Here is a 26,848-nt window from a genome sequence, read left to right as displayed (position 1 = left end):
GAGGGCGTGGCATGCGCTGAGGGGCGTGGTCTCTTGGGGGCGTGACAGATAGAAGGTATATAAGGAGGCAGTGAGGCCGCGGTGCCATTTTGTGTAGCAGCGCCTGGGGAGTGGGGGGCGGAGGCGGCGGAGGGTTTCGGGGTTCGGACCAGAGCGGCCGGATGGTGAAATCCTCCCTGCAACGGATACTCAACAGCCACTGCTTCGCTAGAGAGAAAGAGGGGAATAAAAGCACCATCATGCCCGCTGTGCTGAGCCTCAGTACCGGACAGAGCAGGTGAGGCGCCGCGGCCTCCCTCACCCTCGCACCGCTGGGCCCTCGCTGCCGCCTTCCTCGTCCTCGTTGTCGCCTCCCTGGTGGCCGGAGAGGGGCGGGGGACGCTGCGTGGCCCGCGGGGGAGGGGCGGCCTGGCCCCCGCCGCGCGGGGAAAGGCGGTAGGGGAGGGTGGAAAAAGACCAAAAAAAGGCGATTTTGAGGCCCCAGCGCTGTACCGGCCCTGGGAGGGACCCCCGAGGGCACCCCCGGGCTGGGAGAGGCTCCGGGCAGGGCTGGGGGGGGAGCAAGGGGAAAACAACAATTAGGCAAAGATATTGAGGGATTGAAGGCTGTTATCCCCTTATGTAACCGTGGATACTCCGCAAAACGAATCGAGGGTAAGAGTGTTACGAGAGCTCTTGGTTAAAAACTCAACCGAAAGATTAAACACCCCCCACAGGTGCTGGGAAGAAAGAAAATACCTGAATTAAGGTGGCTGGTGTGGAGCGGTGGATGCTCAGGACATCGATTTGCCCTTTCCACCTCGTGTGTGGACTGTGGAAGGAGTTCTTGAACGTTTTTATGTTTAACTGCGAGCTAAAGATTGTTTTTTTTTTCTCCATAAGAGCATGTAAACATCGCTAAAATATATTTATGGCTGCAAACCTTCCTTCTGCACCACCTTTTTGGGGCAGAAACGTGAAATTATTGAAGATTGCCACAGCACACACCTTAGGAGAAGGTTTTTAAAGGTTTATTTGGAAGGCAAGTTAAAAATATGTAGTTCATAGTCATTCTCAGATAAAAATAATGTTGGTACTAAAGAAAAACGTCTCTTTCAAAGAGCTTAAAATAATGGGTTGGATACTCATTTAATTAAAATAACGCATCCAGTTAGCACAAATTTTGTATTTTTAATAAAACTTCGCAGTTGTTATCCTTGCTTCATATTAAAATGTAAATATAATTTACCTTCCAGCACATAATATTTAACCTCTCTGCCCATTCCAAGCCTTTCTAATATGGATTATTCATCACAAGTTTCAAGCTCCTTAAAAAAAACCCCACCAAAACAAACCAAAAAAGAAATTAAAAAAACCCCAAAGCAATCCAAACCCCGCGACTCGAGTGCAAAATGGTGGATTATTTTGTAGCTGTTTATTCGGATTTGCAAATGGCTGCAGTGGCTGCTGCTGGCACCCGGAGACAGGACGATTGTGAAAATTCCCCCAAGGGCCTCGATTGCTGCATCTGCTGAGATGACGCAACTCAAGAGTGGAGCCTGCGGGTGAAGGATGGTGCAGAGGGAGGGGCCAGCGCTGCTCTGCCACGGGAGGAGTGAAACAGCCTTGAAAAGGATGGGGAGAAACTTAAAAATATTCCTCACATCTTCAAAAATACGGTGTTTTTCTCCTCGAGTGCTGAGCGTTGTGGAATCGCTCTGAGGAGTTCACTGGGGAGAGGTTTGGAGGTTTTGCAGAGCTTCAGGTGTGGCCTCAGCTCAAACAAAATTCTGGAGGTGGAGATGATTCCCTGGAATTTCCTGGGAAGGTCTGGTGGTGAACATCCCAGGGAAAAGTGATCCCTGCCTTGCTGGGCTGGGAGTTTGTGCTTCCTCAGAACAAGGAGGGCAGAAACCAGCACAGTCCTGCAGAAAGGTTCTTCTCCTGAGCTCACATCAGGCCTGTCCTGGCACAGAAACACACCTGGCTCGCTCAGCCTGGGTATTTTTCATCTCCAAGGGAGTCTTCACTCAAAATGCTGCAGTGGCAGCCCCCTGGGCACTGTCCCTGGTGTGGAGCTTCCTTTGTCTTCCCACTCACACTGGGAGGAGTCCTGTGGCCTAGGTTTGGGTTTTTTAACACTGTTTAAATCCTGCAGGTGCCAGGGCTTTGTGCAAGGCCTCCTGCCTGTGTAACCATGGTCCCTTTGCAGTTCCAGGGTTCCCTTTGATTGCTGTAGTAACCTGGGTCCGGGGCCTCGGTGGTGCTCCTGATGTCCCTCACCCACCCCTGAAGATCCCAGGTGGGCGAGGGAATAGTCAGAGGGATCACAATCTTTCAGCTAATTTATTTTATTCGGTGAGTATGAGGTGCAAACAGCTCGTGGTGAGCTTAACAGCATTCCCTGCCTCAATACCTCTGACAATGAACAGGAAAATCACTCTGCTCTTGTCCCTGCTGCAGGATAATCGGCTGAATGTCACAGAAGAACTAACACCTAACAACAGGACAAGAATTCTCAATGTCCAGTCAAGGCTTACAGATGCCAAACACATCAGTTGGAGAGCAGTGCTGAACAACAACAACCTCTACATTGAAATTCCCAGTGGTGCTCTGCCTGAGGGGAGCAAGGACAGGTGGGTCAGGGAAAACTTGCCCGTGGGTTAGCAGGAGGCCTCTCAGGGGGATGGGAGAACACTTTGCTCTTTGTATTTTTAAAGTTTAATTTTGGGGTTTGAGGCTCTCTTGTGAGCCTGGTTTCAGGGCTGCAGGCAGAGCCAGCCCAAAGTCTGGGATTTCAGGCTGGTTTAGGCCCTTGAGTGTCACTGCAGCTCCTTCAGCTTTTCTGTGCCACTGAGGAGTCCTGCCCTTGAGTTCTGCCTGGGGTTCAGGATCTGGTGGTGTGAGGCTCCAACCTGTGCCTCTTCCTGTGGGCTGGCTCTCAGGGCCTGGTAACTCTCTGAAGAAGCACATGCTGCCAGAGCTCTGGGAATGGTCAAACAATCAGGGTGGGGTTGCTGGGGCTGCCTGTGCAGAACCAGGGCTTGGCCTGGATGATCCCTGTGGGTCCCTCCCATCCCACATTCCCAGGACGTTCCCTGTGCACTGAACCCTTGGTGTTTCTCTTGCAGTTTTGCAGTTCTTCTCGAGTTTGCTGAAGAACAGCTCCGAGTTGAGCACGTGTTCATCTGTTTCCACAAGAACAGAGATGACAGAGGTGGGTGTTCCCTGTGCCTCCAGAGACACAAAATGCCTTCTGGTGGAAATTACAGGGTTTTTTTTCAGTATCCCATGGGTGAAACCTGTCTCCTGCTTTATTTTCTAGCTGCACTGCTGCGTACTTTCAGCTTTTTGGGCTTTGAGATTGTGAGACCAGGGCATCCCCTTGTCCCCAAGAGACCAGATGCTTGCTTCATGGCCTACACGTTTGAGAGAGACTCAGCAGAAGAAGACTAGATTGCAATGTTTGCCTCTTTAGAGCTTTCTTGTTGTCTATAAAGATGATTCTGTAGAAATTTTGTCAACATCTTATTCCAGTCTATCTTAACTCTTGTACGAAACCTTGTGTGACCCAGCTGCTTTGGTGGTGAGATGTTGAAAATTTCAGACTCCACATCTTTCTCTGGATTTTGTGCGCATGTCGTGGTTGTGCAAAATAAATGCTCCCTCCAAATTTAGCAGTATATTTCTTGAGGTTTAATATTGTGTTTGTGATACTGAAGTATTTGCTTTAATTCTAAATAAAAATTTATATTTTACTTTTTATTGCTGGTTTTAAGCTGTTTAAAGACTTGCACTCTTGAAGAGGTGGCTCTGGAACTGCCCCAACCATTAAAGTTGCAGGTGTGGAAAGGCTTTGCTTGTTCTTTGCTTGACTGGAACTCATGGGTGTGCTCTGACAGGGCTTGGAATAATCCAGCAATCCTGGAAAAGTCTACTTTTAGTGAGTAATTAACTGGTCTGCTAATTAGGACCAGTGCTTGCCTGGTCTGCCAGTGTTCTGTAGGATATTCAGGGTTTGATTTGGTTGGGGAGTCTCAACCCGTGGCTGCTTTAAATACCAAATAGGCAACTTAAATTCCTGGAATTTTAGTGTTCCTGTAACAGTGCAGCCTTTCCAGTGTGTGCAGGTGACTCCAGGAATTCTGGCTGGGAGCTGGGAAGGTTTGTGGCACTCCTGCAGCTCAGTGGTGTCACCGAGGCTGGGCTGGCTTCTTGGGGGGGCACACTGTGGTTGAAGGGTGAGGAGGGGGGCTGTGCTGGGGCTCCACAGATCCCCCCTTGGTGTTCAGGATGGTGAGCAGAATGGGAAAGGGGCTCTTTGTGATGCTAGAATTAACAAACCTCGAACTGAAGTTACAACGAATAAGTCTCTAAAGGGGCTGAGCTTTAAAGTGTGGTATTTCCATGGTTTTTACTACTTGCAGGCTTGTTTGGAGCAGATGAATCTCCTCTATAAAACCTTGGGGCAGGGAATCCTTGGGATGGGTTTATTTATTTAAGGATCTGAGTGCTGTGAAATGTGTTAGTGAGGTCCTAAAGTTTCCCCCACAGCTCATCCCTGGGCTCAGCAGTGCTGGGATCTCATGGAATACACTGAAATATTCCTTGAAACTGCTCAGAGATGCAGCACAGAGTAACCTGGGGCTGTGTGAGCAGTGGTGTGCTGCACTCCTGCTGGGCTCTTTTATTGGCTCTTCCCAATTCCCTCCTGGCCCTACAATTGTGCTGGTCCTGGAGGGATTTTTGGAAGGCCAGTGACAGTGAGAAACTGCCCAGAGCTGGGCTGGGAGAGGTTTGGCATGGAGCTCAGGGCAAGGTTCTTCCCCCCGAGGGTGCTGGGCACTGCCCAGGCTCCCCAGGGAATGGTCCCAAGGCTGCCAGAGCTGCAGGAGCTCTCAGGGCTGCTCAGGGTGGGGGTGTTGGGGTGGCTGTGCAGGGACAGGGGCTGGGCTGATCATCCCTGAGGGTCCTTTCCCAGTCAGGATATTCCAGGATTTCATGGTGGTGGCATGACCAGGGGAGGGTGTCCTTGTTTCTCTCAACATGCTGGCACAGGGCTGAACTGCTCTGGTTATCTGGAAAAATCCCTGTTTTCCTCTGCAACGTGGTACCTGTGCCATTTTTGCTCTCCCCAGGGACAGGAGTGTTGAATGTCCCTGGTCCTGCCTCCATGGGACGTTCTGCTGGCTTTGGATGCTCCTGGTAGAAGGGGAGGGGGTCACCCACGCTGCAAACCAGAACTGGGGGGTCTTGGAGGTGCAGGGCAGGAGCCAGGGGAGCGGCTTTGGCTTTGTCTCCCCGGGATGAGGGGCTGTGCCATGGCCTTTACTGCCCTCTGGTATCCACGGCAAATACTGCAGGAGACCCAGGGACAGCAGGGCTGGGCTCTCCCGGGACACCAGGAATGAGATCTGAGCCCCGTTTCTGTGCCAGGCTTGATGGGGTCCAGCCTGGGCAGGGAGGCTGCACCGGGGGATTTGGGTGCTGCTCCAGGTGGGACCAAACCAACCATGGAGCTGGGACTGAGCTGCTCTCTGCAGGCTCTCAGCTCTGGTTTATTTTTGGTTTTTTGGAGCTCAGGGACTCCTGGGAAGAATCCTCCTCACTCCAGCCATGCCCCAGGCTCTGGTGACTGCTTGGGAAGCCACTGCCACATCCATGGGCACAGCAGCTGTGGGAGGCTCTGTCCCTCTGTGTCAGGTGATGGAGTCACTGAATCATGGAATTGTTTAGGCTGGAAAAGCCTCCTAAGACCACTGAGTCTCACCATTACCCATCACTACTAAGCCATGTCCCCAAGTGCCACATCCACATGTTTGAACACTCCCAGGGTTGGTGACTCCAGCACTGCCCTGGGCAGCGTGAGCTGATGCCTGATCACTCCTTCAGTGAAGGAATTTTTCCTGATACCCAGTCTAGATGGCTGTGAGGGGATTAATAATTGCTGAGGAATAGTTTAAATGGCCTTCACCATGCTGATCCCTCAACATCTGGATGGATTTGGGGACTGGGTCCAGGTCCCCTGTGCTGCCAGGTGTTTCACAGCAAGGAGCAGGTGCCACAGCCCTGCTTTGGTGCCCATGAACTCACCTGAGCTGTTCACCAGAGCCCATGGAGGCTGTTCTGGGTAATCACCACCAGGCAGGGCAGTTTGGCTTTGTGTTTCCCTCTGGATCCATCCCTGGAGTGTGTAATGCTGGCAGAGAAGCACATAAAGGACCAGTGTTTGAGAGGCTTGGCTCCAGGTTTTATTGAAGCTAAAATGTCATTTTTATTAGTGACTGTGTCACAAATTGTCTCTGGGAAGCACAGGCTGAAGGAGCTGTTGTTTCTCCTTTGCTGAGAAGGGTGAGCTGTGATGGGTCACTTTGAGAGTTATTTAAAACAGCAAAAACCTGCTAGCTGCAAAAAGGCTCTGAGGGGGTTTTGTTCAAAGTCTGAACCCCATAAACTTTATTTGGGATTATCAGCCACTAAATTGGTGCTTGGGACTCACATCCCACTGCCTTTCCTCAGGTGTTGTGATAAACCAGAGTATCAAGGAAAGATTGTTTGAGGGTATAAACCCACACTCTGTGGTTTTACACACTTCATCATCCATGGGCTATGGGGGGAGTGGGTTTGGGTTTGCAGAGCCTTCCCAGTGAAGACCTGCTGGGATTTCTCAGGAACTTATGGATTTCACAGAATCATGGAATGATTTGGACTGAAAGGACCCTAAAAATAATTTAGCTTTAACTCCCCTGCCATGGGCAGGGACAAGTTTGGGCAGGGACAGGTTTGGCCGGGCCCTCGTGAGCTTTGAGGAGACCTTTGGGTGGGCTGACCTGGAGGTTGTTTAGGGAGCATAGAGAAGCTGGGTGACCTGGAAAAGGGTGTGTTCAGTGACCCCCTGGAAGTACTGGCAGCACAGCCACTCCTCCAGGCCAGGGCTGACCCCAGCCCCAGCCGAGTTCTCAGCAAATCTCAGGAGCAGCAGAGCTCTCTTGACCTGCAGCCAGCTCTGGAGCAGCTCGAGGCTCTTCCTGCTCCTGACAAAGAGCTCCTGGCGTGGCCCCCAGAGCAGCACCTGCAGGATGGCCCTGGCCTGCTGGATGGACACCCTCTGGTGAGGATACCTGTGCAGCAGCAGCGAGGCCAAGCGCTTCAGTCCCACCGAGTAGATGGACAACGAGGGGATTTCGGGAAGCCTTTTGCTTCTGAAGCCCAAAATATTCTCCAGGGAGATGTCCACGTGCAAGATCTGATAGATCAGCCTGCCCAAGTTCAGCTCAGCTGCTGTTGGAGGGGAGGGTGTAGCAAGAGCCTGGCTCCAGTCCAGCTCCTGGCTGCTGGAACAAGGTCTCTGCTTCTCTTGCACCTTGAAGAAGCTGCTGATGAGCAGCCGTGGAAGGGACAGTCCCAGTGGCTCCTTCTGCCTCTGGGGGGGACAGGGGCACTGCACCAGCAGCAGGTTCTCGGGGCACAGGTCCCCCTGGACCAGGTTCTGCCCCCGGAGGTGCTCCAGCCCCATGCAGAGCTGCAGCAGCAGGAGGCAGCCCAGGCGTTCGTAGTGCCCGGGGCTGGTCCTGTGCAAAACGTGGGAGCCCTTCACAAAGTCTGCCAGGGTCTGCTGGGGAACCTCGGCACAAAGGAGCACCTGTGGGGCAGGACAGGCTGGCTCCTCTCTGGAAGGGCCCTGGCTCTGTGCTCCAGGGATTCCTGGAAGCACCAGCTCTCGAGGGAGGCGGTCGGTGAAGCGGCCGAGCAGGCGCTGGATGCTGCAGTGTGTCCCCAGGGAGCTCTGCACCCCCAGGCTGGAGCAGCACGGCTTGGGGACCTGCAGGGACACACAGGACAGGGCCAGCTGTGCAAGGATAGAGCCTTGTCCTGGGCTGGGCCACCCTGCCAGCACAGGGCCACCAGCCCTGCTGTGACCCACATGTGGGGGTCCCCCTGCACCCTCTGAACCTAGGAATGGAGCCAGAGCTGGGACATGAGGGTGGCGGGCTGGGCTCTCATCCTGCACTCCTGGGCAGCCAGCTCTGCTCCAGCCTCTCATCTGCACGTGCTGGCCCCTCTGGCTGAGTTAGCAGGACGTGTCCCCCAGCAGGGCCGTTTTTGACGTGTCCCTTGGCCCCAGGGGAAGTGTCACCCTCATCAGCCAGCCCCTGCCAGCAGCACTGTGTCACCCAGCAAATGCAGAAGCAGCTGCAGAAAGGGGAAGTGCCCCCAGTGTCATGTTCCGTGGAAAAGCCAACGCTCCTGGATCTCCTGGTTCCCTCTGACCACCCAGACCTCTCACCCCAATTCCCCCTTACCTTGGCTGCAAGCTGCAGCTGGCTGTGCTCGAAGGTGAAGCCCACCCTGAAGTACCAGGCGTCCCCGCTCTGGCAGCAGGGCTGGGGGTCCAGGACACCGAGTGCTGCCCAGCGCTTCCCCACCAGCTCTGCCTCCAGCAGCTGCTGCCTCTCCTCGGGCCCCAGCAGCTCCTCCTGCAGGAGAGCCGAGAGCCGGGCCAGGGAGGCCTCCTGGCACCCCAAAACCACCCCGGAGACCCCGGCCGGGCTCTCCAGGAGCTGCCCCAGCTCCACATCTGCTGTCCCAAATGTCAGCTCCTTCAGGCTGCCTGAGGGGGCTTTCTGGGGGCTGCTTTGGGCCAGCGGCTCCCCCAGGCTCTGGGACTTGCTCAGGGGCTTCTTGGGTGCCCGGGGGGGTCTGTCCTGCGGGGGAGCCCCCTGCCCTGCGGGGATGCTGTACAGGATGCTGCCAGCCCGTGGCTCAGGGTCGTCATGGCAGCGCTGGGATGGTGCCGGCTCCGGGAGGGACTCGGCTCGCTGGAGCTGCTTTTTGGGCAGTGGGGGAGGCAGGGGGTCCGGCTCGGCCTGGGGGAGGGGTCTCCCAGCACCTTCCCCTCGGCTGGCCTTGCGGGGAACGAGGTGGGCCCGCAGCTCTCCTGGGGAGGGAGGGACAGACGTGACAGGACAGACAGGACAGAGGAGAAGAGTGGGATGGGATGGGATGGGATGGGATGGGATGGGATGGGATGGGATGGGATGGGATGGGATGGGATGGGATGGGATGGGATGGGATGGGATGGGATGGGATGGGATGGGATGGGATGGGATGGGATGGGATGGGATGGGATGGGATGGGATGGGATGGGATGGGGTGGGGTGGGATGGGATGGGGTGGGGTGGGGTGGGGTGGGGTGGGAGTACAGCACGTTGTTCTTTGCCCCCCGCATATTTCCAGCCCCAAAGCCACACCCAGCACCAGCCAGAGGGGTGACACGGGGGGGAGGACAGGGACAGCAGTGCCACTGCCCGAGGTGACACGTCGGCAGGCAGGGGCACGGCGGGGTCAGGAGGTCACTCACCCACGTTGCTGTAGATGAGGGCTGAGCTGGGGGGCCGAGGGGGGCAGCCCCCCGGCGTGTCCGGCATGGGGGTGGCCGGGCCGGGGGCAGCCGGCTCCGGGCGGGCGCTGCGGAGCGCGGAGCGGGCCCTGCACGGGCCGGGACCAGCGTCACCCCCGGGCTCCCGCTGCCCTCGGGGCCGGCTCAGGGGAGGAACGCACAGAAAAGGGGAAGCAGCGGCCTGGGGAGCCTTGGCGGGGTGGTTTTGGGGAGAAACACGGGGAGTTTGGTGGCCCAGTGACTCCAGTTGCCGCTCTGGGAAATCCTGGGGGTGGGAGCTGCCCCGGGGGCTCCCACCTGGTTCCCACCTGCACGGGACACACCCAGGGCCTGATGTGGCACCTGCGGTCCCCACTGGGTGACCCCAGGGAGGGCACAACGCTGGTAGAGGTGTGGCACAAGAGCAGGAAAGGCCTTTGACACCCCCAGCCAAGCCTGGGGGGCAGGACAGGGGTCTGGGCACGGGGAGGGGGCACAGGGGGCCCGAAGGAGGGGCCACCGGGATGGAGCCGCTGGTTTCACTTCCCGGTCCCGGCGCTGGGCTCTGACTCTGCTGCCACCAGCGATACCGAAACCACAGTGGCTTTGTCTAAAGCTCCCAGTTCTGCTTGAATATCCAAAGTTCAGCTCTGGCTGAGCAACCCCAGATGGTGCTCCCAGCTCCCCAGTGCCCCCCGGGACCCCACAAAGCGCTGGGTTGGGGCAGCTCCTGGTGCTGAGTAGCTCCTTCCCCTTTGCAGAGCCCTCGGTACCTGTCAGGTGTCCCTGGCAGCGGGGGGGTCCCGCGGGGCTCCAGCTGCACATCCCGGAGCCGCAGCAGCTCCCGCTGCCCATCCCAGCCCCGCCTGGCACTGCCCATGGCGCTCGGGGCTCGCCTTGCGCTGCGCCCCAGCCGGGCAGGATGTGCTTTCAAAACCTGCTCTGAGCCCAGCTCAAGTAAGCTGAGCTTGGCTTGGCCAGGCAGGATGTGCTTTCAAAACCTGCTCTGAGCCCGGCTCAAGGAAGCTAAGCTTGGCTCAGCTGGGTTTGGCTCAGCCGGGGTTTGGCCTCGCTCCCCGGCAGCCCCCAGAGCCCCCTGGCATTGCCCCATGGTCACCGTGTCACCGTCAGTGCCACCTGTGGGGTTGTGTCCCTCCAGCTGCTCCTCAGTCCTGGATGGCTCCAGGGATGGCTTCAAGGGTGGCAGCTGCTCTGAGGAGGGGATTGCCCCCCCAGACCCCCTCAAGTCACAGAATTAATTCCCTTCCTCTGGCTGGGTTGGAAAGGAGGAATATTTTTATTTTCTTCCATGGACCGAGGTTGTGGGTTCAGTTCCTTTAAGAGCTGGAGCTGATGATCCCTGTACTCAGAATATTCTTTGATCTGTGATCTGTCTTTTTGCTGGCATTTCCTGCAGCCATTGCTTGAGAGGAGCCCAGCCCTGGGGAAAAAAAAATCCTTGTTTTTTTTTTGTCTCCCAGAACTTTACAGATGCTAAAAGTGCACCAAGTGACCCAACTCAGCTGGAAAAAAAATCTTCCCATTGGTGTCTGTCCCCTCTAGGATGAAGTAAATTTTTAAACACTCTAAAGCCCAAACATTTCAATATTTCCTCTCTTCTATTCACTCTTTGAGTCACCAGTGGTGCCACTGTGGGAAGGCAGCTGCAGGGGTTTGTCCTGGGGGCAGCGAGGTTGGGATGAGCTGCCTTTGGGAAATGTGGGTTTCCATGAGGAAAACAGAACATTTCACTGCTTGAGCCCAAGAAAAGCAGGACCCTGGGTCCAGGCACCTCAGCAGGGTTTTGGGGGCTGGGGTGGGACTGTGGGGTGCTGGGAGCCTGCAGAGGAGCCCAGAGCTCCCTCCCTGTGCATTTATTTCTGTATTTCCCAGGCCAGCCAGGGGTTGTGGCTGTTGGCTGGGGCCATTTCTGGGTGCTGAGGCCGTGTGTGAGAGCTGATAAAAAACTCTGTGGGGCTGAGTCATGCTTGGATCCCGCTCAGGGAGGAGGTGCAGGGCTCTGGGAGGGGACAATCTGCCCTATCCAGCCCATGTTGCACCAGCCACCCAGACTGGTTTGGGTTGCAAGGGTCCTCAAAGCCCACCCAGAGCCACCCCTGCCATGGCAGGGACACCTCCCACTGTCCCAGGCTGCTCCCAGCCCTGTCCAGCCTGGCCTTGGGCACTGCCAGGGATCCAGGGGCAGCCCCAGCTGCTCTGGGCACCCTGGGCCAGGGCCTGCTCACCCTCACAGACAAAAAACTTGTTAGAAGCATCACTGTTTTCCCTAATGAATAAAATTACCTTTAAGAAGTACCAGAAAATGGTGGGAATGAAATGACAGAATTCCTGCCATGCCTGTGACCCTGCCAAGCTGGAGAGAGGTGGCCAGGGAAAGAGGGGCAGCCAGGAATTACCTTTTAGCTGTGAAATTCCTCATTTGTCTTATTCCAACCAAGGAGAAAATGCCAAGTTTAAAAGCCATCCAAGTCCTTAACAGGGACAGTATTTCCTGTTGCTAACCTGTGCAGGACTGTGCAAAATTCTGATTTAATTCTCCAAGCCATGGAGCATCCCTGGATCCTTTAGTGGGTTCTGCTGCCTTTTCCAGGTGGATAAATCAGCTGCAGGACACAGCCCTGGTGGCCCTGATGGCCCTGACAACATTTGCAGACTGCTCCAGGGGCTGCTGAGCTCTTTTCCCCCTGGATTTGGGGGAGTGATGCAGGGAAGCTTTTCTTAGCTCCAGCCTTTTTGCTTTGTAAAGAAATTGGTTTCTCTTCCCAGTGGGAGATAGGATCTTTAATCGCAGCCACTGGAAAATGGCAGTTTTCTAATTGTCTTTTTTGTTTTGTTTTTTTTCTGTTTTTTTTTTGGTTTTTTTGCCATGACATCGTTCAGCAGCCTGAGGGTGCTATGGGGATGCTCCCAGCTCAGCTCAGGGCTGATCCCTGGGGCACTGAACCCACCCGGGTGCTCTCTCAGCATCTCCATCTTGCACCAGCCCCCAAAAGGAGCAGGGGATTCAGTCCTGGCTCCCACAGGCAGGAGCTGAACCTCGACCCTTCACCTCCCTGGGCCACAAAATGCATCTTGAAGCAGGAAATGAGAGAAAAACCCCAAGTTCCTCCTTCCTGCCACGGCAGCTCTCTCTCGTGGGGGCTGCAGACTCGCAGCTTGGCAAGCAGGGCCACCCCCCTGGTGTGGTGGGGAGGGAGTGGGAGGTTTTGGGGGCTGGAATTCCTGGCTGGAGCGGCCCAGGGCTCGTTTCTCCAGCAGATGGAGGCCTTGCTTTGTTGCCACGTTTCTCTTCGTGGAGAAAAGCAAGGCACAACTCTTCCCAAGGATTTCTGAGGTTCACATTCTCTGAACCTCAGAGAAAGGGAAAACACAATTCTTATCACTTGCTGTGCCTGTTCTGTGCCAAAGTAGAATACAATATTGTCCCAGGGTGACGTTATGATGTTTGTATCCCCATTTGTGTGTTCTGTTTATGCTGGATATTGTGTTCTGTGCCTTCAAGGCTGGCTCTGAAGAGTGAAAGTTTTGTTTTGTTTTGTTTTGTTTTGTTTTGTTTTGTTTTGTTTTGTTTTGTTTTGTTTTGTTTTGTTTTGTTTTGTTTTGTTTTGTTTGTTTTGTTTTGTTATCAGCCGCTCCCCCACGGCTGGTGGGACACAGAGACAGGGCAGTACACAGTGCTGCTTTGGCTTTTTGCTTTGCTCTTGCTCCTGCTTTGCTCCTGCTTTGCTCCTGCTTTTTGCTCCTGCTCATCAGTCAGTTTAGCCAAGCAGTCCGAATTTTTCCCTGGACTGTTTTTCCTTTCCCTTTTTCAGAACCACCCAAACCTGCTCTGGACTGGGCCCTGGGAACACCGAGAGTTTGCACCTTGTGGCTGCAGCAGCTGCCCCAGTGCCAGAGGGACTGATAACAGCGACCACCCCAGAGAGACTTTCTGGATTTGTCATCTTTTTCAGAGCAGTGACAGAGTGGTGTCACCCAGTACTGTTCATTGTGTGTGCTGGGGGTGCTGTGCCTGTTAAATAAACAGGTTCTTTCCACTTCTCTCCAAGGAATCCTTCCCAAACCTGGGAGGAGGGGCAGTGTGGGTTTGCTTTCTGCAGGGGCCCCATTTGGAGGTTTTCTCCCAAATTTGCCCTAAACCAGGACAAATACAGAGATTGTTTATCCAAAGTGAAGATGTTTTGTTTCCTTGGCCTATCAGGGCCAACTGTGTGTGTGTGTTGGGACTGCTAGCTAACAGTCACGAGATTCTGGGCGGTGTAAACAGTTGTGTGCAAAGTGAGTGCTTGGCAGATCCAGTTTAGATGAAATGTATATAGTATAGTATAATAAAGTAATTAATTAACCTTCTGATATCCACAGAATCCTCCTCATCATTCTCTCCCCTTCGTGGGAGTCACCTTTGATTTACAGTATTGCCTTGCTCCCAGTGCCAGCCCAGTCTGTGCTGGGAGAGCTGGGGCTGGCAGGGGACAGGGCGGGCACTGAGCCTGGCAAAGGGACATGGGGGGGTTTGGGGAGGGGCATTGCCCCCTTTGAGGGGGACACAAGGACAGGTGGCCCCCTCATATAAAACTGGTGCAAACACAACTCTGCCCCATGGCAGGTGCAGCTCATAGGTTGTGGCCTCTCCAAAGGGTAACAGATTAAAATGATGGTGTTTTTACCCCAAAAATCAGTGGATGGGATGGTTTAAAATATCTGTGTTTCAGGCTGGATGTGCTCCTGTTCTGAGTTTCCAAGCAAAATGGTGTTAATATATAGAGAGACCATGAAAATCTGCATTTTTTTGGCAGTTCCTGCAGATGGAATGGATGATCTGGTCCATGGGAACACTCAGTTTGAGTCCAATCCTTCCAGGCAGCACCTGGGACTTTCTGTAATCTCTTGGAACCCCTGGATGCTCCAAGGCACCATTTCCACAACTTTTTTCCCAGCTTCTCTTTCTTTTTGGGCAAGGGGACCCTGGGCTGGCTGAGCCCATGGTGGGGACAGAGTGGCAGCTGTGCCAAGGGCAGGGGTGGCCTTGGGGGGGGCAGGCTGTGCCCTGGGGCTGGGGGGATGGGGAGGGCACTGGAAGTTCACTCTGTGGAGGAACAACAATCTCCTCTTCCCCACTGGCTCCTGCCCCACTGCAGAGCCCCCACCCGTGCCTCAGTTTCCCCTAGCACGTTCCCAATTTTCCAGCCCCATCCAGATTTGGCACCCTGTGTGCACTCTGGGGTGGATGTGGCTCCTTTTAACCCCCCCAAACCCCAATTTTGCTGCCAGCAGGACTGGAGGTGCTGCCTTTGCACCCTTCTAAACACGGCATTAATAATTAATAATCGATTAATAGCAGCCGCAGTCCGTTAGCACACGTGCATTAATCATTTATTAGTTATTAATATGGACTTTGGCACCCTCTGGCAGGTGGTTTCCCATTGTTATTGTGGGGTTTGTGGGACTGGTGGTGGAGATGGACTCAGGGGCTGCAAATCCCAGCAGAGCCCCAGGAAGGGGGGAAGTTGTGCTGGAATTCCAGGAGCTTCCCAGCTTGCAGCAGGTCTGGAGAGCTCAGAGCTGTGAATTCTGGTGCTCCTGCCCTTTCCAGCTCCTGCTCAGGCTTTGCCCACTGGTTTTGCCTTTTCTTCTCAAGGCACATAGGGAAGAAAAGGGGGAGAAAAATCCAAATGAGCCACAAAAGTCACTTTTTTCCTTTTTTTTTTTTTGTTTTGTTTTGCTCACAAATACATCTCACATGCTCGTTACATAGAAAACTGTGCCAGGTCTGCACTGCCCTTTGCTCCCACTGTGAGGGTCCATGGCCGACCCTCTCCCCACCCTCCCACCCCTCCCCAAGGATAAAAAAACCCCAGACACCAAACAGGACCCTGGGAGGACACGGCATGCACGGCTGGGGGCGAGGGGCACCGGGCATGAGGGGCCACGGGGACAGACAGACCACAGCAGGGATGGATGGATGGATGGATGGATGGATGGATGGATGGATGGATGGATGGATGGATGGATGGATGGATGGATGGATGGAGGCACCCTGTGGCAGCAGAACAGGGTTGGGGGGATGTTCTGAGTAGCCACTTGTGCCCCACAAAGCTCCCAACCCCTCGGATGCTCCAGTGCCACTCTGGGATGCCCGTCAGGGAATGGGCAGCTGCCCCCTCCAGCTCCCAGACTGACCATCAGTGGCTGGAGAAGGGACATTCAGGTGGGGAGTATCCCTGCAGGAATGGGGACAGAGGTGGGACCTGCAGCAACCCCCAGGGTGCACATGGGAAGAGGAAAAGGAGGAGGAGGAAGCAATGGACTCCCTGGATCCTCCAGGTCACATCCAGGCTCCTCCATTTCAGCTTATTCCTTCTCCCTCACACAAAAATCCACGCCCTGAGGCAGAGCCAGGGCAAAGCCTGGAAGGGGTGGGATGGGAAGGCAGGAACCACCCCTGTGGCAGCAGGAGCAGCCCCAGGGACATTGACCCATGGTCCTCAGCGTGGGAGGGTGCAGGATCTGGGATGGAGGTGTCAGCCAGGATGTTCTCCTGGCCTGCTTCTTCCCAGCTTTTCTGTCCTCTTCTTTCCTGGGCTGTAGGGCCTCCCTGCACAGGATGAGCCAGGTCCTGCTCTCCTGTAGATTTTGACTTTGCAACTCCAAGAAAATTAGCCCAAAAGTGCCTTTTGAACCCATAGGAATCCCAACCCCCCCATCAGTTGGATGCAGAGACAGGGGGGCCTTGCAACACCATGGGGTTGCTCTTCCTGATTTTAACAATCTTGGCCTCATTTTGCCTTTTTTTCCCTTTTTTTTCTTGCTGACACCTCCTCAGAGCCTGGCCCTGGAGGGTTATTATTGCTTGTGCAGAAGCATCCCTGGGAACCCACATTGGCAGATGCTGGATCTTAAATTCACGGATGAAAAGCTCTCAAGGCACATCTGTGCCTGGGAGAGGGGGGGGTCTGTCTTTGCCAAGGGGCTGGGGGACCCCCAAGCTGGGCACAACCTCCCCAGTCCCACATTGCCCCGGAAGACATTTCTCTTGGAAATTCATTAAAAAAAAAAAAAAAAAATCAGACCAAAACCCCCACCACCAAGAAGAAAAGAACCACAAACAACTACCAGGAAAGTTTTCTGAGAAGTCCCTTACAAAAAAAGGGAAAGGGTGGGGGGAAAACAGGAAGCATTTTTCTCCCAGGCCCAAACACTGCTGATCTTTTGGCTCAAGAAATGCATAGTTGGTAGCAAAAACCTCGCTACATCAGGAGCCCCTGGGACAGCCCCTGAGCTCTGAGGGCTCTCCACAGGGCTGGGACATCGGGCTCATCCCTCCCCGACCCTGAGGTCCCCATGGTTCTGACCCTGCTGGCTTGTGGCACCTCTGTCTCCAGCCATGTCCCAGCACAGCGAGGTCACTCTGCCAGCTCCCGGACATGGCCGGCGCTCCCACAGCCCTCCCAGCCCCGTCCTGCCACAGCTGTGCCCAGGGCCGTGCTGCAGAAAATGGTTCTCCTCTGGGAGAGGCTCAGATCATCTTCATGTTGAACTTCCTGGCCCCTCCTTGGCCGGTGGTGGTGGTGGGACCGTCCACCTTGCGGAAGGAATATTCCACAGAGAAGTTGTTCTTGTGCTGCCCCCGGCCACGGCTCCAGACAAAGAGCAGGAGGAAGCAGAAGAGCACCACGCCCAGGAAGGTGATGCAGCCCATGGCCGTGGAGACCAGGATGGTCTTGAGGTCCAAGGTGAACTTCAAGAAGACCTGGGTGTTGTTGTGGAAGGTGTCGTTGAAGTCGCTGAGGTACAAAGTCCGATTGGCGTGGTGGGCGCCATCGGCCGGGCGCCCCTTGACCGTCAGCGTGGCGAAGTAGGTGTCATTGCCACCGGCGTTGCTGGCGATGCAGATGTAGGTGCCACTGTCCTGCACCTGGGCAAAACGGATCTCCAGGGTGCCCCCAGGCAGCACCGTGGCTCGCCCTGTGCTGCGGGTGGTGATCATGCGGTGCTGGGGGGACACCCAGGCGATGGAGGGGTCGGGCTCCCCGTCGGCGCGGCACAGGAAGGACACGGACTGTCCCTCCCGCGCCGTCACGTGCTGCAGCTTCCGATCCCGGATCTTGGGCTTCTGGCAGGTGAAGTACTCGAAGAGCACCGAGTCCGGGAAGTCGCGCAGGGCGTTGCCCTGGATTTCGGGCGGCGAGGAGCACATGGGCTGCTGCCCGTCGAAGTTGAGCGTCTTCCGCCGCTGCAGGATCCAGAGGAGCCGGCAGTCGCAGGCCAGGGGGTTCCTGTCCACCCGCAGCGTCTCCAGCGTGTTGACCGAGTGGAAGGTGCTCTCCTCCAGCGTGGACAGGAAGTTGCTGGAGAGGTTGAGCAGCCGGATCTGTCTCAGGCCGGAGAAAGCCTGCGGCTCCACGGACACCAGGAGAGCGCCCACGATGTGGAGCTCCTGGAGCCGGATGAGGTCTTTGAAGGAGCCCTTCAGCACAGTGCTAATGGGGTTGTAGGACAGGTTGAGGTACCGCAGGTACACCAAGTTCCTCAAGGCAGCGGCGGGCACGGCTGTGATGTTGGTGTAGGTGATGGAGAGCGAGGTGAGGTTCAGGCCCTGGAAGCTGGTGGGGGACACCTCCTCCAGCAGTGGCCAGTTGTCGATCTCCAGCTGCAGGAGATTGTAGAGCTTCTTGAAGTTCTGGTCCTCCAGCGCAGAGATGCTGAGGTGCCGGAGCCGCAGCACCTCCAGGTTCTGGAGGTAGGACAGCGACTCGGCCGAGATGGAGGTCAGGTTGCACTTCTCAATGGTCAGCTGCTCCAGGCCCAGCAGCCCCGAGAAGGCGCGCTGGGAGATGTACACCAGGTCATTGTCACCCACCTCCAGGCTCTTCAGGTTGCGCAGGTCCTGGAACATGTAGTCGAGCAGGATGACCAGCTTGTTCTCGCTGATGTCCAACAGGGTCAGGTTGGTCAGCTTGGTGAAGACCCCCGGGGGGATGAGCTTGAGCTGGTTCCCGCGCAGCCGCAGGGTCTGCAGGTTGAACAGGTTGCTGAAGGCGCCGGGCTCCACATTGGAGATGATGTTCTCGCTGAAATCCAGCTCCTCCAGCAGCGGGTAGGGGGCCAGGTCCCCGGGGTTCAGGCAGCGGATGCGGTTCTTGTTGAGCTCCAGGACACGGGTCTCGCTGGGGATGCCCTCGGGGATGGCGGTGAGGCGCCTGCGGTGGCACAGCACCGAGCGCAGCTGCGGGGCGCACTCGCAGCGCGCGGGGCACGCGCCCGCCCGCGGGGACAGCAGGAGCACGCGCAGGGCCAGCAGCGGGAGCCACCATGTCATTGTGTGGGGCATGGTCTAGGGGCTCACTGCCGTTCTGCCATGTGCCTGTGACAGAGAGAGAGCTGAGTCAGGGGGGACAAGGTGGTACCCAACTGGAATAGTTACCAACACAGCCGGACAGGACGTGCCTGAGCTTGGCTGGCCCTTGGTACTGAACTGAACAGTGGCACTGAGGTGTTTCACCCCAGAGACAATTCTGGCTGGCTGGGTGTGTGGTGTTTCACCCCAGGAACACTTTTGGCCATGGCTGGGTGGTGTTTCACCCCAGGACACTTTTGGCCATGGCTGGGTGGTGTTTCACCCCAGAGACACTTTTGGCCATGGCTGGGTGGTGTTTCACCCCAGGGACACTTTTGGCCATGGCTGGGTGGTGTTTCACCCCAGAGACACTTTTGGCCATGGCTGGGTGGTGTTTCACCCCACAGACACTTTTGGCTGGCTGGGTGCTCCAGCTGGGCACGTGGGGACAAGTCCAGGCCTGCAGGAGCTCAGGTGGTGCTGGGATGGAGCTTCCCCCTATCACAGGATCTGCTCCTCAGGTTTCCCTCTGTGGAGAAGCTTTAGGGCCATGGGGAAGGGAAGGAGTCGGTTCTGATGGAGGGTTTGGATCCAGAGCTTTGTTCTGGCCCACAGCCTCTGAACCCAGCCCCAGCTCCAGCAGAACTCCTGAGCCCGTGGGTGCTGCTCCTTTTAACCCCTGGGAGAGGGCAGGGAAGGGACAGGGAGCCACCAGCCAGGGACAGGAGGGGAGGTCTCAAGGGACAGAGGACACCTGGATGGCTCAATGCCCCCGGGGGTAGAGGGCATCCTTTGGATCTGCCAGTCACTGATGCCCTTCTGGAATGCCAGGATTGACAGACAGTGCTGGGAGGGGAAAGGAGAGGTGAGTGACACACCTGGGAGGGAATTGTCAGGGGAGGGATCTGAGGTTCTGGGGTAAACCCCGAAATCACAACGCAACAGTACCTGGCCACACAGATCGCCTGTCTGCGAGCTGGGACTGGACACTGCTCCCCAAGCCCCTGGGGTTGATGAGGCCCCACTCCCTCCAGGAAACCCTCTGGATCCCTTTCACCAACCGTGCAACCTGGGGATCCTGCCCTGTGCAAAGCTGGGGTAAACGAGCCTCACTCTCCATTGGAACAGGGAAACTGAGGCAGGGGGAGAGGTCTGTGAGAGGAGCCAGGGCTGCAGACCCACACCTGAGCCTCTGCTCCCACTGGCTCATCCCTGCCTGTGCCCCTGATGGTGCAGGCACGGGCAGAGGGGGTGGTGAGCACTCTGGGACAATGCACAGACACCCCAAGGGCAGGGCAGGAGCAAAGAGATGCTGGCAGAGACCTTGCCACCTCCTGACACAGCTGGGAAGTCCCATCCCCTCTGGTGACACAGCTGGGCCCTGCTCCTGGTGTGAGGTCTCATCCAGTGGCACAAATTATCCCCAGGCCCCCGGCTTGGAGGGGTCCCAATAGGGGCGCGGTCCCCATCCCCATCCCCGTCCCAGTCCCTGTCCCTGTCCCAGTCCCTGTCCCTGTCCCTGTCCCTGTCCCCATCCTGTCCCTGTCCCTGTCCCTGTCCCTGTCCCTCCCTTTTCGGATCCCAGATTAAGGCAGCCCCGGGCACAATCTTTGCCCAGGAGGGATTAACCCTGACCCTGCAGGGGTGCCATGCCCCGGCTGCCCTCCTTTCCAGGGATTAGCCCTTGGCTGCTGCTTTCCCTTTTCTTTGCTTCCCCTTTCCAGCTCCCTGTGCCCCAAATCTGCCAGGCTGCCTGGAAACCCCACGCAAACTCCTCAGCCGCCTTTCCTTAATGAAGCATGGTCATTAACCTAATTAAGTGGCAGAGTTGCTGGGTTGGGGAGCTGCAGGGTGTTTTAGAGCCTGGCAAGAGAATATTGGGGGTACCAGGAGCAGAGCCAGCCCCTGGGGAGGTGCATGGAGTGGGGCACTGACACCTTCAGCGTGGGGGGCTTTGTGCCATCGCTCCCACAGCACTGGGACAAACTGGGGTGCAGTCCCTGAGGGCTGGTTCCAGCTTTTCTGACCTCCAGGGTGCCCCTCTCCCACTCCCTTCTGCCTCTCTGGGCTGACCCCAAACCTGTCTGTGGAGCCCAGCAGGATGTGGGGTGAAGGGAGAGGACAATGTGACATCTGTGGCTGCTCAAAGCCATCGAGGTGTGGCTGCAGTGCCCCACCTTGGTGCCATTGCAGGTCTGTCACCCTGATTCTTGTAGCAAACTTTCTCACACACTTTCTGTAAATAACACATTGTTTTGCATTCTTTTATAGAAGAGGAGAAATTGGGCTGTTGGTTTGTCCAGTGTCATTGGAGAGGTGGCACTGTCACCCTCCAATGCACTGTCACTTTTAGAAATCTATAAATGTTAGAGTCAAAAATTAAACTTCTCTTTTTTCTTCACCTTGAAAGCAGCAGCAGTGAGTGTGCTTGTGTTGTTTCGTGTCCTATAGTGACATAGGTCCTCAGTGCCTAAAAGGTCCCCAAAAGTGCCCTTTTGAGGTGGCTGCTGCTTGGCTTAGGGGGTGACAGCAGGAGAGTAATGGGGACCCCAGCTCCCCCAGAGAGGTGACACTGATGGAGCAGGGACAGCAGGAGCTGGCCCAGCCCAGCATGTCCTGCTCCTCACACCCTCTGTGCGGCTAAAGGACACCAAAGGCTGCTGTCACCCTCCCTCCTGTCCCCACGGGCTGGTGGCACATGGGACAGCCTCAGGGGGCTGTCAGTGCCTCTCAGTGCTCAGGTCTCAGGGAAGGATGCCATCTCCATGGGCAATTTCCTGTCCTGATCCCATTATCCCAGAGGAGCAACCCCTGGGATTAAACCCATTGCTCACTGCAATTTTGGAAGGATGGGAGATCTTCAAGGAGCGTTGGGACAACGCTCTCAGGGCTGCTCAGGGTGGGGTTGGTGGGTGTCTGTGCAGGGCCAGGGGCTGCACTGATGATTCCTGAGTGTCCCTTCCCCTCAGGATACCCCAGGGTTCTGTGATCTTTTACAGATGTAGGGATATGGCACTGAGGGACAGCAGTGTCCTTGGCAGTGCTGGGCTTGGACTCGACGATCTTAGAGGCATTTCCAACCTCACCAATTAATTCTATTCTGATTCTGTGGCACATTTTTCTTTTATTTTGTGTGAGTGTCTTAATTCTGCCACATTTCCCTTTTTCTTCCAACAAATCAAAGCAAGAGGGAAGTGTCACCATTTCACACAAGCACAGGATTGTGGATGCAGCTGGGGGTCAGGGGGGTGGGACCACCCACCCCAGTGCTGCCCCTGCCCCCTTCTCCCCTCTCTCCAGCACTGCTCAGCTTCACTCCTTGCACCAAACCCCCTTTGGGGACTGGAGCTCCCCAAATGCCATCTGGACACTGGAGCTGCCTGGCAACCACTTTGTGAAGGCTCTGCCTGGCTGGTGGCCCCGGGAACCTGAGCTGGCTCTGGGGTGAGGAGGGGGCAGCTCCCCTTGGTCCCCCTGGTTCTGGAGGCCCCACTCTTGCTCTGCCCTGGGGCTGCATGGGAAGGATGCCCCAAGCACGACCTGCAAACCCACAGGACAAACCCCTCCCCATTTATTGTGACACTTTTTCATCCTATTCAGTCTCTACACTAAATACATGTGCCCTGGGGCCCCTTTAATGGTGTCTCCCCGCCAGCCCTGGGGGGATCCAGCCCTTCCCCTCCCTGCCTGAGGCTCTGCCCTGTGTTCATTATGGATGAGCCTGGAGTAACCCAACTCCACTTTTGGCTCCTACTCCGGCCACCTGATCCTCTAAGCAAAGCTCCAGCCCCACTGGAGTTGTTTTCCCTGGCAGATGGAGAGCGGGAGCCACAGCCCTGGGCTCAGCTTCCCTGTCCAGAGCCAGAGCATCAGCCAGCTCTGGGCTCAGCTTCCCTGTCCAGAGCCAGAGCATCAGCCAGCCCTGGGCTCAGCTTCCCTGTCCAGAGCCAGAGCATCAGCCAGCTCTGGGCTCAGCTTCCCTGTCCAGAGCCAGAGCATCAGCCAGCCCTGGGCTCAGCTTCCCTGTCCAGAGCCAGAGCATCAGCCAGCCCTGGGCTCAGCTTCCCTGTCCAGAGCCAGAGCATCAGCCAGCCCTGGGCTCAGCTTCCCTGTCCAGAGCCAGAGCATCAGCCAGCCCTGCTGCTCCTCAGCTCTGGGCTCACCTTCCCCCTCCAGAGCCAGAGCATCAGTCCTGCTTCCCCCTAGCCCTGGGCTCACCCTCCCAGTCCATCACCCAGTCTTGCTTCCCCCCAGCCCTGGGCTCACCTTCCCTGTCCAGAACCAGCCCTGCTGCTCCTCAACTCTGGGCTCACTTTCCCTTTCCTGACCCAGAGCATCAGTCCTGCTTCCCCCCAGCCCTGGGCTCACCATCCCTGTCCAGAACCAGCCCTGGGCTCATCTTCCCTGTCCGTCACCCAGCTCTGCTTCCCCCTAGTCCTGGGCTCACCTTCCCTGTCCAGAGCCAGTCCTGGGCTCATCTTCCCCCTCCAGCCCCAGCCATGGATGCTCCACTGCCCCCTCTGCCAACCCCACATCTGGATGAGCCATTCCCTGCAAACCCAGGCAGACCCGAGCTCTGGAGCAAGGCTGGCTCTGCCAGGCTCTCTGCCGGCCCCAGGACATCCTGCAGAGGAGCTGCAGAGCCGCTGTGTCCCTGCAGGGACATGGGGACCCGCGGTCCCTCTCCGTGCCGGGCAGAGCCAGGCGGAGCCGGGCTGTTTATTAATAGCTCATTACGGCGATTGTGCAGCGCTCTCCGGGCTCGCCCGGCCCCTGGGGAGCCAGGGCAATTAAGATCCAGAGCAAGGCCTAGATAGAGGCTCTTCTCCTCATTTAATTTGTTTTTAAAAATAACAAGCCTGCTGCATGCAGCGCTGGGGACGGAGCCAGCAAAGCCCGGGGCTGAGGGGCTGCGATGGGGGAGGCAGAGCAGAGCAATTTTGGACGATTTGACAATTTTGTGAGCCCCTGGAGCCTTCCCTGCCTCATTCCCTACTTCCTCACCAAGATTTGTGACCACTGAGCTTGTCTGGTCCCAGGCACCGGCAGCACAGAGGAACTGCTGCTCTCCAGCCACCCCGGCTTGGGGCTCCTCAGAGCTGCCCCTGGATCCCTGAAGTGTCCAAGGCCGGGTTGGACAGGGCTTGGAGCAGCCTGGGACAGTGGAAGGGGTCCCTGCCATGGCAGGGGGTGGGATGAGATGGTTTTTAAGGTCCCTTCCATCCCAAACCATTCTGGGACTCCATGACTCCTGCAGGTGGGATTTGGCTCCCTCTCCACCCTTCCAACAGCTCCTGCTCCTCTGGCACAAGCTTGGCCCTGCCAGCTCCTCCAAGAGCAACTGCTCCTCAGCTGCCATTATTTCTCCCTTTTTTTGTGAATAAAGACCAAAAAATGAGCCCAGGCTGCCATTTCATGTTCCCCTGCTCAGACATCCCATGAGCACAAACACCTCAGTCAGAGCAAGGTCTTCTCCTTCCCTTGACACACAGGATGTAAAATGCTCCTGCTGAGCTGTTCTCGTTCCAGCACCCCCCAGCTGCTTCTCCAGGCCCATGGTGGGGGCCAGGGGGTGCTGCTGCATCTTTCCAGGGATGCAGGGAACCCCAGGAGAGCGTGGAGACCCCAAAGCAGGGAGGGAGCAAATGGAGCAGGTGACTGTGGGATGCCCACCCTGAAAACACTGACAGGAGGGACAACCCCAGTGCTCTGCCACATGGGTATCAGGGAGCTGCCAGCACCTTGTGCCACTGCCAGTGTGTCCCAAACTTGGCATGAGACAGGAGAGGGCTCCTACAAACCCCAGCAGCAGCCAAGTCTGTTGGGAACACCCCAGCACTGCCCAGCCCTGCCTGGCAGCTGAGTGTCCCCCTGCCATCCCCGCTCCCTGGCTGCTGTCCCCAGCCCAGCTCCGTGCCAGGGAAGGCAATGCCAACCATGCTGGGCTGTGCCAGCTCCTCACAGACACTGTCACCCTGCTCAGCCCCTGCCTGGGGCTGGGCTGGGATGGGGAGCCCAAGCACCCCTGTGGGGCTCCCCAGCTCACTGACAGCTTGCCAGGATTGCTGCTGGGCTCTCCAGCAGGACGAGCTCCGTGTGCTTCCCTACAGGAATGTGCTCTTTGCTGATGGAGGGACAAAACTATCTCTTGTCTTTTCAAAAAGGAAAGAAGCCTAGAAGATTTTCTCTTCAATTAGGTGAAAAAGCTACTTCATAGGCCTAAGGGATTTTACCTTAAGGATAGCTAATTGGACAGAAGCTAAAAAGTCTTGCTTAGGCAATTTACTAGAAAAAGAAGTGAACAAAGAAACTAACCACTTTTGTAAGGTGTTTTATCAGGAGCAAGGACTTTTTGCACTTGGCTTGGTTTTTCTTTGTTTGTTATTTTGCTTTTTATTAAACTTTTTTTGTTTCTAACACTGCAACAGAAGCTATCTTGTTAATTTTTATGCTTCCAAGCATAGCTGAGCTGTCTTGGGTGTGTTACAGGCCTCTAAGAGCTTATGAGACTTGGCTCAAAGAGAGTGTTATAACACTTGCCTGTGCTGGGGTGTGAGCAGGATGAGATCTCACTGCCAGAGCAGGGCTGTGCTGGCCCAAGCAGCTCCAGGGGCTCGAGCCTCCCCGAGCTGCTGGCAGGGCTTGGAGCAGAGGATGGGGCACTCTGGGTGCTGATGCCAACAATTCCCTGGCTCCAAGCTCTGCCCATGGGGAAGGGAAAACTGCAGCCAGAGCTGCCCCAGGACAGAGCTCCTCCAGACCTGAAGAGGAGCCCAGGCTCCAGTCCTGTGCCAAAGCCTGTCCAGACGTCTGCTCCCTCCTCCCTGCTGGAAAACCCTGAGCCCTGTCACACCTTGCAAAAACACCTTCCCCTTGTAGGACTGTAGGCTGAAATGGCAAAAAATGAGGGTCCCTGGGGTCTGCTCCATGCTGAGCTTCACTGGTGACACCACCCACACTGATGGTGCCACCAGGGGCTGCTGGGGATCCCCAGGGGGGTGTCCTGGCACCGCTCAGAGCTGGCAGAGCCCAGTCTGATGCCCAAATGTGAACTCAGGGAATCCAACTGTGTTTTTCCAGCTGCTGCTGCAGCTCAGAGCAGAGCACAGTTCCCAGGGGCACTGAAATGAGGACCAAAGGTGGCCTGTGCCACCCTCCAAAAGCAATTCAAAAGCTCCTGCAGATTTATTTTAGCCCTTGCCTCGAGTCTGCAGAGTCAGTGGGTTTGGAGCCACACTGAGCTTGGCAAAACCCCAGAAAAGACAGAGGGGCATGGGGGGGATAGGGGTGATGGGGAGGAGCTTCAGGAGCTTCCCTTGGACCTTCCCTGGCTCCTGGGGTGACACCAGCAGGCTTCTCCCTCTGCACAGGGCAGCAGAAAGATCCTGGCTTATGCTGGGGCGTAGAGGGGATTAAATCAGAACTGAGAGAGAAAGAAGCAGTAACTGGAGGGTCAAAGGAGGCCAGGGATGTGCCCAAGCCTCAGCTCTGGTGATCAGGCAATTAGCAAGCCAAGCATGAAAATAAATAATCCAGCTGAAACAGTGAGAGCAGGACAGAGCTGGGGGTAAGACGGAAGGAAATCAATCACCAGAGCTAATGGAGAATTATCCAGGAGAGAGTTATTCCTAACATCAGGGGCTGGCTGGGAAACAAATTCTCCTGGCTCTGAGGCTCTCAGCACACTTTTCTGGGTCAGGGCTGGGCTGGGCAGGGCTGAAGGAGCACAGGGAGGACCAATGGCTGGGTGGGCACTGAGGGCACCCAGCAGGGGCTCTGCAGAGCATCCTCCACCCCACAGGACCTGGGGAACACCTTGAGGGTCCTCAGGCCACCAGGTGGCCAAGTGGCCATCCCCAACAGCCCTGTGGTGGCCGTGCTGGTGATGTCACCCTCGTGTCCCTCTCAAGGCTGCTCAGGCAGAGCAGATGTGGCTGGCAAGGCACAGGAGGGTAGGGGAGCTGCCTGTGCAGCAGCCAGGGGCTGGCTGGGTCACCACTGAACGTCCCCAAGCGTGACTTCAGGGATGCCTGGAGAACATGGAAAGCTTCCACAGAAGGGAGTTATTTTGGTGAGTGGCAGCTGCTGCCTCTCACGAGGCTCCTCCTGCTCAGCAGCCCCAGGTCTCGGGG

The 26,848-nt window shown here is 56.3% G+C and overlaps 3 protein-coding genes across 6 annotated transcripts in view; 1 reads left to right on the top strand and 2 right to left on the bottom strand.

Moving 5' to 3' along the window:
- The first annotated feature begins 83 nt into the window (after window positions 1–83).
- On the top strand, window positions 84–3,744 carry OAZ1 (ornithine decarboxylase antizyme 1). Its single transcript, XM_009096854.4, is given in 6 exon segments — window positions 84–277; window positions 2,192–2,249; window positions 2,251–2,337; window positions 2,443–2,615; window positions 3,111–3,196; window positions 3,305–3,744. Coding segments are annotated over 6 exon segments (651 nt in total). The 5' UTR covers window positions 84–161; the 3' UTR covers window positions 3,436–3,744.
- A 2,467-nt stretch (window positions 3,745–6,211) lies between these two features.
- PEAK3 (PEAK family member 3) lies at window positions 6,212–10,596 on the bottom strand. 2 transcript variants are annotated; one of them, XM_050985955.1, is made up of 4 exons: window positions 10,132–10,596; window positions 9,341–9,468; window positions 8,283–8,917; window positions 6,212–7,801 (listed from the first exon to the last, which is right to left on the bottom strand). In XM_050985955.1, exons 1-4 carry the CDS (start codon window positions 10,236–10,238, stop codon window positions 6,821–6,823), a joined length of 1,851 nt encoding a protein of 616 aa, XP_050841912.1. In that variant the 5' UTR covers window positions 10,239–10,596; the 3' UTR covers window positions 6,212–6,820. The 2 variants fall into 2 exon arrangements, with proteins under 2 accessions (XP_050841912.1, XP_050841913.1); XM_050985956.1 differs by lacking the exon at window positions 9,341–9,468 and having other exon boundaries at window positions 10,132–10,286.
- A 4,624-nt stretch (window positions 10,597–15,220) lies between these two features.
- LINGO3 (leucine rich repeat and Ig domain containing 3) overlaps window positions 15,221–26,848 on the bottom strand; it is a 30,965-nt gene continuing 19,337 nt past the window's right edge. For all 3 annotated transcript variants that reach the window (XM_009096855.4, XM_030232613.2, XM_030232614.2), the window contains one exon: window positions 15,221–18,743. In XM_009096855.4, coding sequence (XP_009095103.2) covers window positions 16,896–18,710 — 1,815 coding nt within the window. In that variant the 5' untranslated portion in view covers window positions 18,711–18,743 and the 3' untranslated portion in view covers window positions 15,221–16,895. The remainder of the gene's footprint in view (window positions 18,744–26,848) is intronic.

This window comes from Serinus canaria, chromosome 28, assembly GCF_022539315.1.
Source record: "Serinus canaria isolate serCan28SL12 chromosome 28, serCan2020, whole genome shotgun sequence".
NCBI classification, from domain to species: Eukaryota; Metazoa; Chordata; class Aves; order Passeriformes; family Fringillidae; genus Serinus; species Serinus canaria.
The sequence above is the reverse complement of the archived record's forward strand: the minus strand, read 5'-3'. Positions and strand labels throughout refer to the sequence as shown.